Below are 9,996 nucleotides of genomic sequence, written 5' to 3'. Positions count from 1 at the left end.
AATTTATTTGTTACAACAGTTATGATTCTGTTTGAGTTTGTTTGTATTTTTCAGCTGTTAGTTAGTCAAGCAAACTAACAAGTTCTTCTATAAAAGGAACTTGAAGTATGTAAATACAATAAGTGAAAGTAATAAGAAAGTATTTCCACATACCCTTTCTCTCCATTTGTTACTTATCAAAGAGTACCTCTGAGCAGAAGCAAGATTGTTCCAAACTCATTATGACAGAATTACCGCATTTATAATCTAAGCAAAGTAGTTATGCAATATACAACAAATTACAGGTATACTTGGAAAGTTAAACAACAAGAGAATGAAATACGTACCAGTTGAAGAACCCTTCTTAACAGAAAACTCATTCTCGTCCAAGGACTGCTCCTCTCGCTCTCGCTGAGAATGTCCAAGCAAGTCGTTCACCAAATCATCTGCCAACGAATAGACTCCTCATGAACACAGTAGCAGAGAGGACACCACCACTTAGAACCCTTGGTATTCTTAATGTGAAAATTCAGAAGGTGCGGGCTCTATTGGATTTGGTAGAGGAAAGGAGAAAGAGGCAATCGTATACCACGACCAAGCAAGTGGGAGAAGGCAGGTGTCTATCGTATAGACGATGCTTGATCGTTTAGGTAGAAGTACACGATCGTGTAGTAAAAGGGTCGTGATCGTATAAACGATCGTTTAGTAAACGCTCGGGTGCACGATCATGTAGGAAAAAGCTAAACGATCGTTTAGCAAATCCTATGCGATCGTTTAGTAAACTGTGTGCGTGTATATGATCATTTAGGAACGTTGAGCTATCATGTAGGCTCTCAGTTTGCTATGCGATAGGCAGTATACACCACTCGTGAGCGAATATCTGATCACTTTGCAAAATGAAAACGATTTTCATTTTATCCTTCGGTTACAAAAATTGAATGCAGCCTCCCACTATCTCACGGTTACGGAGAAAAAATCAGCACAATTATCCTATAATTGTCAAAATCAAATAATAAATATAATCATATTATATTCATAATCATATTATATTCATTAACATATGGTTTAATATCACATCAAATGCAACATATGAACCATGGTCTTTTCTCCTCCATTGGATATAAATCATATTTATATCATTTTCCTCCAAATAATGTATCTCATACATAATGTAATTCATATCATATATAATTAACTAGTTCAATTATATCATATATAATTGAACTCCCTCTTGTCAATTTCAACACTTCAAACTGACCCAAAAACTGATTCTCAACTTGAATCCATTGAGCTACCAAGGGGACCTTATGGACTTATGGCTCGAAGCACCAATAGTACATGAATAGCTGACTAAACTCTTGAGCCACGAGATCCACCATCCGTTAACTGCCAGGCATTCCACTAAAGACTGATAGCTGCACTTTTCTTACCACAGATATATTTCTATGTCTATCAGATATAACCAATCAATAGTACGATGACCCTTCACAGATGCTCGAAAGTACAGTTGGGCCAATTTACCATTTTGCCCCTGTAGTTACATCTAACTCTTTAAGTAACATTGATCCCTCTAATGAACAATACAACATAGTCCTTCTATGTGTGGATACCTCTTGGCCCATGAGAAAGTGTATGGTGCCATATCGTTCAAGCCCCGGAATCAGCCCTTAAGGGAGCAATCTATCTACTTACCCTTGCTTTAGGGAAGAAGTGAATTCCATCTTGTGTGATTGAGTTCTCAACTCCCAAATCAGACGAATCCCCAAAGTGGTAGGTTTGAGTCGGCGATCTGGCCACTCGCACCCATGCAAATCAAAGGACCGTCCTCAAAGGCAAGAGTTCCCAACTCACTCAGGATTGAGGTGATGTTACCTATGGTCATCCTAGTGAAGTAAAGTCTCTATCATGAACGGCATTATATAACGAGACTATAACACTTCGTGGTTCAGTCTTATACAAACTTCTTTGTATAGGACACCCCCACTCGCATGTCTCCACATGAATGATCAAGATCAGACCATCTGTAGCAAGTCACAACACTTGTAACTATTTTATAAAGCGGGTCGCATTCATAGCGTTACCAGGATAAGGTATCCCTCCTATATCCATATACTATAGACCATTTTGGTTATCACTTAAGACATGATCCACCTGTATGTCTCCACATACATGCTTAAGTTACAAACGACAACCAGAGATCTTAGTTTATTGGTTTATGTTAAAGCAAATAAAACATCCAATGTTCATAGACAAAAGTGAAGAAAATATCATATATTATACATCACAAGCGTTTGTTCAAAACTGTGTTTATAAACTACAAGACACGAGAGTTTAGGGCATCATCCCCAACAGTTCACATTGTTAAGATACTTGAAATCTTCACCTGCTCAAGGAGTTCTTTTACTGGCTTTTTTTTTCAATTCAAAGCATTTTCTAATGCAGTTTGGGTATCTTGTTTAGACTCATGTAAATCTACTACGGGTTTTTTGTATCTTTTTAGGTGAATCACTTGTTTCTTGGAAAGAAAAGAAGCAAAGTACTGTTTCATGCTCTTCTACTGAGGTCGAGTACCGTGCTTTGGCTGCTACAACTAGTGAATTGGTGTGGTTAAATTAGTTTCTTTCTGATTTCCAAATTCCAGTCGTGTAACCATCCATCATTTTTTGTGACAATGATGCTGCCATCCATATTGCTTCTAATCCGATGTTTCATGAGCGTATAAAGTACATTGAGTTGGACTGTCATTTTATTCGTGATCAATTGTTAAAGGCAATGTTAAGCTGCTGCTCATTCGGTCCAATCTTCAGCTGGCTAATGTGTTTACTAAGGCGCTTCCTCCTTCCTCTTTTCAACCCTTATTGTGCAAGATGAGCGTTGTTAATTTTTTAAGTCCATCTTGAGGAGTATTAGAGTTGATTGTATATTAGTTGGGTTAACTATTGTTTGTTGACCTTAGTTACTTTCTAAACCCTGATGTAACTGTGTGTATATATATATATATATATATATATATATATATATATATATATATATATATTATTTTTTTTTCTTCCTTATAAATAGTAAAGTGAAGGCGAGTATTTTATGAACTCTAGTCTTAATACTAAATAAAAAAAAATTAGTTTTAAGACCAAATAACTTTGTTACGAGAGAGTTATCACCTAGGTCAATTCTTCAATAAATATATCATTATAACCCCATATGCACCCCATATGAGGTAACTTGAAGTTCTTAATTTTTTTTTCTTCTACAAAAGTTTCTTCATCTCTTATTTCCACGTCAAAGCCATTCTTCGTTGTTTTTCAAGATATTCCTCTTCATCAAATTACAAATTTACCATTGAAGTATGTGAAAGCCAATTGTGTTCCTCGTCCAGATTTGGACATCCACAAATACAATATAACAACATCGAAAGATAAGTTTTCTATTTTGAGTAGGACTCAAACTATGTCCCCATGGCTTTCTAAATACATATAAAAGTCCTCATGTTATCTAAATTAGAGATGTCCATGGGATGGCTGGGGCCGAGGATGACTTTCCCGTCCCCCGTCCCCACTACCCATTTCATTCCACTTTCCCACAAAATTTTCTACGAAGATCAAGTAGGAATTCCCCACTGGGAATTTACAGGGATCGCTTCCCCATAGAGAATTTTTTCCCATTTGGAATTTTTATAATAAAAAATAATTAACTTAAATCATTATATCAAAATTATTACTTAAATAGTTAAATATTTTACTCATATGTGACAAATGTATGATTAAAATGTTTAATTTTTATCATTTCTAAAAACTAAAATTTAAATATTACAACAATATATCCTAATCTATACTTAATAATATATAAATATATATATCAAATAAAAAGTTATATACAATTAATTAACATTATATATAATTACATATATATATATACACGTGTATATATATATTATTATTATAAAAATAGTTTATATATATATAACTCTTTTATATTTACAAACTCACTGTGCACAGTGACTGTGCGTGTATATATATATATAATTAAAACCTCATATAAATATATATAATAAAAATTAGATATATATTATTGGGGGTGGGTAAGGAATATAATCCCCACTCCATCCCTATTTAGTCGACAGAAAAAATTCTCTCCACTCTCTTCTCCATTTCTAATCGGGGATTTTCCATCCCATTCATAGACTTCGACCCGCATGTTAAATAGACATCTCTAATCTAAATAGAACCTTCGAGATAACTTGTGGCTTAAAAATTACATTTTGAAAACCCAAAGACTAGATGCACTTTTCTTTTTTCAAAACTAGGGGAATAAAGAAGTAAAATTTCCCAAAATGGAACATTCTTAGGTTTGAATTTAATAGCATGAGTTTATGCAGCTGATGAGGTTAACGAGCTCGTAGCTTAATTAGGGTGAATAGAAGAAACCAATCTATATACTTAACATAGATAACTCAATTTCAAAATTCACAAGAAAGTGTAATAAGGAGTAACATTAAAAAAAAAAAGGAAAAAAAAAAGGGAAAAAGAGGAAAAAGATTCTAAGGAGAGTTAATAATGAGAAAAAGACAGTCTTTAATATGATATTTCATTGAGAAGCCAACAAAACCCCATATTGGAAGAGTTGTTTGAGGTTATAAGGCTTAATGACTTGTTCATCTCCACTCCACATGAGCTTTGCAAGTTGCTCATAAGCTTTTTGGTTGGGATGATATGAATCAAAGAACAAATATTGAGTTGGATCTTCACATAGCTTAAACTCTTTCTTTCCTCTTTTTCCTCCACAACTGTAAATTCCTCCATATTCACCACTCCCACAACATGCTGTTTCCACTTCCTTGAAACCTTCATCCACATATATCATTATCAAGTTTTTTCCATATTAATAATCTTCTCAACAGTTAATAATCAAACCTAATAACATAAGACGCAACTCATTGCAACCATCTCTTGTGCAATCCAAAAACACCTAAAAATAACTAACCATGTGGGAATCTTTTTTTAAAAAAAACTAAATTATGTTTATTTTATTTTAGTATGTAAGGAAAAGTGAGCATGAAATTAGGTGGACGGCACATAATCATTATAAATTATTTATGAGGTTGTTGGGGTGAGACACTTTTTTTTTTTTTTTTTCTAATTTTTTCAGAAACACATTTGTTTGTTTAGTAAATGTTCTCTATATTTTATTTCTCAAATTTAATCAATATGCTCAAAGTTGTGTAGGAATTTTGAGAACATCCAAATCATTTTGTTTTGTTGTTCTTGTTTGCATTTCAAGTTCTTCATATAAACATACAAAAGAAAAGGCATAATCATTTTTTGGCTTATAAAGTGAGTATTAGAAAAAACAAGACATAAAATTTTGATTATTTTTATTCAGAAAACAATTTTCATGTAAAGCTTTCATTTTTGGAAAATTATTTCAAATGATAAAACTATTGAAAATATTTACAAAATATGACAAAATTTTAAAACTATCAATGATAAACACTGATAGAAGCCTATTAGTGTCTACGTCTATTATTGATAATTCGAAAATTTTGTTATATATGGTAAATATTTTGGTTTATTTTTCTATATTTAGAAACAACCTTTGATTTTTGTTTATTTAAACTTTAAGAGAACAATAAAAACAAAGACGTTTCTTTAAAAGAAGAATAAAGTTCTAAATAATTATCAAACATATTTTTGTGTTTCCTCCTTGAAGAAAAGCATGGAACAAAAAAGAAAAACAATGAATGGAAAAGTTCAAATTTATGAATGTATGACTTGATTCCTTTTCCTACACATATATATTGGAAAAGAAACTACCCTCCTCAGCCTAAAGAATACTATCTAGAAAAAAAAATCTTCATCATTGACATAGTTCAGTAGTTAAGACATTTCTACTTCTTCGAAGCGATAACATCTTGCAATTTTCACTCTTATATCGTAAAAAAAAAAAGAAGAGGAGAAAAGAATTGGCAAAGAGGAAACAATTACCATATTTTGTAGGGTTTCTTATTCTTTGTAGAAGCAAAGTGTTGGCATCAGCAAAAGCATATTTGAAATCATTGAGTTGAATGGCAAGGTTTTGCAGAGCAATAGGAAGCAATTTGTTGTGCAAGCTAACTATTGAAGAAGCCTCTTCCACACACTTTCCATGTCCAACTCCTTTCAACAGCTTCAACCTTGGAATGCAACCCAAAGGAGGCACTCCCACAAATGCAAACTTCCTTCCTCCATTCTTGTATATTTCCTATATATATATATATATATATATGTATATGTATACATCAAATCAAACACATCACATTTCAAAATCTTATATCTTATCAACCTATAAAACATATGTTGAATATGTGGAATCGAGTATGTCGAATATTATAGGTAATTTTTTCGTAGTTTGGTTGTTAATTAGATGTATTATAAAACTTTCAACTAGGTCTTTTGCCTAAAAGAAACTGTTAAGATCTACTAACATAGAAGTTGATGTATCATTGAATTACTATTGATGTGTGTAGATGTCACTGGCATGAAACTCAACTCGTCCATCAGCAAAACTCAATTTTTATTTAAGAAGGTTGGAAGCATGTGACGGGCACTTGCAAATAAGTAATCAATAAAAGAATATTCGAAAAGAAACAAAATTCTTTGTATTTGAAAAACTCAACAAAACTTAGTTCACATTTTTTGTTTGAACTCTCTCTGTGTTCTCTTCTCTACACAAACAAAACAAAGACCAATCCTATTTATAGGATTCTCGTAAACAAGTCTAGACCAGAACTTCTATCCTATGAAGATTCTAGATCTATAACTCTCATCTTAAAAATACATGAAATTTATACTTAATTTCATAAACTTACTTCATATTTTATGATCATATACACAAACCCTCTTAACTCCAATCTAAACAACAAAATACATAAATGTATTTGAATGTTAGTTCATGCATAACGGATCTATAATTAAAATATGTTTAACTCTCAACGAGGTATCAACATGCTCATATCCAATCATGTTGATAAAATAACAAATTTGAACAACACGTCAACTTTCTACGATTTATGTGACTCACTAACAGTGTGTTAACTACATACACAGGTAGAAAGCGAGACCCCATGCTTAGTCATTCAAAACGCCAGATAACATATTCAAGACCTACTAACATAATTGAAGACGAACCAAATTGAGAAATACTAAAAAGATATATCCACAACTTGTTTCCAAAATTTACCTGAATCACAGTGGTGAGGTTTCCAATCACCATATTCACATACTGTGTTGGAGTATAGATTTGAAAGGCAGTGGAGTCTCCTTCGAAAGGACTTACGTAATCATTTCCTCCTGTACTGATCAAATAAACTGAGTTTGAGAGCAAGTTTTGAGCTCTGTTATCTCCCAATTTCTTCCTCAGGGATTTTCCCACTTCTATGAAATACTTCAACTGAGTTTGAAGAGTTATGGCCTGAAAATCAATCAACACTATGAATGTTTTCTTCTCATTCAATTCAATGCACCAGAGAAGACAAAACAAAATGGAAAGATGCTAAATATATGCTTGAGTTCATAAAGATAGCCCAAATTGACATGCTCGACCGAGGCCAAGCCTACCAAAATACCACATGGGGGCATACCCTGTGCATGACCCGATTTGTTTAAGTGACGAATTATCCCGATTTAGCTTCGAAACATATTTTAGATGACTTTGATCATCTACCCCTATACATAGATCATGAACGTACCGGAGTAGTAAGTGAATCTCACTCTCAAATCCTAAAGATTTTGCACTCTTTCGTAGTCTTATTTAAGTATCAGAGTGTATGTGACGAGCACCAAAAAGTAAGTAAATTTCCTTCTTTTACAGGTCAACAAATTTATCATTGATGTCTCGTGAAGGTCAGATTCCTGTTTAAATTTTGACAACAAACGTCGTCTAAGAGAAAAAAAAAAATTGTTTATTCCTCTTCGAAATTTCTAAGAAATTGGTAAAAATTATCGGAGTGCAACCAAAGTTCCACATTGGCTAGATAAGAAGATCTATGGTATATATAAGTAAGGATAACTATCTCCAATAATATGACTTGTGAGATATCTTAGGTGAACCAAAAGTAAAGCCTTGAGGGTTTATGTTCAAAGGGGATAACATCGTACAATTATGAAAATATTTGAAGGGTCGTTCTCCTTAATACAAATATCAAGGGATTGAATAGAAAAATGTAAATACATGAAGGACTAAATTGAAAAAAAGAACATATATAAAAAAGTTTGATGAATGAATTCAAACCGAGCCTTGATGACTTTCAAGTAAAGCACCACTTCCACCAGAAGCAAAGTTGACACCATGGATGTAGAGATTGTTGTGAGGATCTAAGTATGGCCGAATCAGAGGCAGCTTTGCATACTCAGCTGCAACATACAAAATTCCCTTTCAATATGGTTTGAAGAACAGAAGAGAAAACCATAATTTTTATTTTCATCTCTAGAACAAAATTCTTACAAATTCACCACAGAAACTAGCATTCTTGCAAATTCATCCGCTAAATGAATAAATAAATAAAAACATTTAGCTCAAATCTTGCTTGGTAATGATTGTTTTTTATTTTTAAAATTTATGGTTGTTTCCTCCCAATTTTGCAATTATGAAGACACTTAAACTCTAGATAAATTCTAATAACAAAAACAATTTTTTGTTTTAGTACAATTGCAAGGGTAGGGATCGAACCTTCAACCTTTAAAGAAGAAGACTATGTCAATTACGATTGATCTTAGCTCACTGTAGCCGAAACTATCTTAGTTTTTAAAACTTGGACTCAAGAATTAATTAGGGTATTTTTGTAACCTCTTTAATTTTTGTTTATTCTTTTAAATATTAAGCTTACAAATGTCATCTACCTACTCTTTTTTTTTTGTTACCTACATTTTAAAAATGTTTTCAAAATCTAAGCTAAAGTTTTAAAAACTAAAAACAAAATGAAAAATGACTTTCGAATAATATGTATGTATAGTCCCGAGTTTCTGCATTCTAGAATGTAGGTAATAAATCAAATTTTGAAAACTCAGAAACCTCGAAACTAAAGGACTAAGATATCTCACAAACACTCTCTAGATTTGTGGATACCTCTACATTATATAAGTTGAGTTAAAACTTGATCTTTTTCAAGAGAGTGAAAATTACCCTAAAAAAATTTGGGGAAAATTGTAAAGAAAAAAAAAAAGAAATAGTTACCAAACGAAGAGAGAATATGTATAAAAGTACCTACGAAATCGGGTATGAGACGTCCGTCGGAAAACCTGCCGGTGGGGTTGTGGAAGAAAGTGAGGCCATAGGGGGGGAAATTGGCCTGAAATTTGGTGGTTGTGTTGATGAAATTGTTGTTTCCGGCATCCAAAATTGAATCACCAAATATGAAAAGTCCCACATTTTGTTGTTGTGAGAACACCAATGTCTTTTGTTCAGCACTACTCAACAACAACACACATAAACAGATGTGAAATTTTGAGATCTTCATTTTGTTGTGAGAACACCAATACCCTTTTGAGATCTTTAACTTTACACTGTATCCATCATTCATTCTTATCCACTTGTTATTATTAAATTATTCAAATTCAGTGGACCCCTTTAAGATCTCACATGTGAAACCAGGCTTGTCCATATCCTTGCTCTTTATTATTATTAGAAAAAATATTATATATCTTTATGTCCTTACAATATACTTTTTATTTAAATTTTAGATTTTAAAATGTTTCATTTTTAGGTCGAATTTGACCGATCAACTTTATAAGTTGGTATTAAATAGGAAAACTTCAATAATAAATATTATTGAAGTTTTTATATTTATCGAGAAAGTTTATCTTATACCTTGCACCTCAAACACAAATTTTATAACTCTATTATATAAATTCTAGATTTCATAACTCAACTTAGTTCCTCAAACACTCTCTTAATTTTCAAATTTTGAGTTTGATTTGAATTCTATCCCTTGATTTCAAAATGTTACAATTATACCTTTGAAATTTGAATTCTACGTAACGCAAT

At 32.3% G+C, this 9,996-nt stretch overlaps 1 protein-coding gene across 1 annotated transcript; it reads right to left on the bottom strand.

Moving 5' to 3' along the window:
* Positions 1-4,393: 4,393 nt before the first annotated feature.
* On the bottom strand, positions 4,394-9,548 carry LOC120089523 (GDSL lipase-like). The gene is made up of 5 exons (XM_039047024.2): positions 9,217-9,548; positions 8,245-8,366; positions 7,195-7,425; positions 5,961-6,216; positions 4,394-4,820 (listed from the first exon to the last, which is right to left on the bottom strand). Exons 1-5 carry the CDS (start codon positions 9,530-9,532, stop codon positions 4,564-4,566), a joined length of 1,182 nt encoding a protein of 393 aa, XP_038902952.2. The 5' UTR covers positions 9,533-9,548; the 3' UTR covers positions 4,394-4,563.
* Between the last annotated feature and the right edge of the window lie 448 nt (positions 9,549-9,996).

Source organism: Benincasa hispida, chromosome 10, assembly GCF_027475165.1.
Source record: "Benincasa hispida cultivar pf3 chromosome 10, pf3_genome.v1.1, whole genome shotgun sequence".
Taxonomy (NCBI): Eukaryota; Viridiplantae; Streptophyta; class Magnoliopsida; order Cucurbitales; family Cucurbitaceae; genus Benincasa; species Benincasa hispida.
Note: the sequence above shows the minus strand (reverse complement) of the source record. Positions and strands in the feature narration are given on the sequence as shown.

Bases quoted from the DNA above. Each gene is read 5' to 3' on its own strand.
- LOC120089523 (XM_039047024.2), bottom strand. From the start codon at position 9,532: ATGAATGATGGATACAGTGTAAAGTTAAAGATCTCAAAAGGGTATTGG. The intron at 8,367-9,216 runs GTACTTTTATAC...TGTATGTTGCAG, and splicing joins TCTCATACCCGATTTCGTAG to CTGAGTATGCAAAGCTGCCT. The intron at 7,426-8,244 runs GTTTGAATTCAT...ATTGATTTTCAG, and splicing joins TTGAAAGTCATCAAGGCTCG to GCCATAACTCTTCAAACTCA.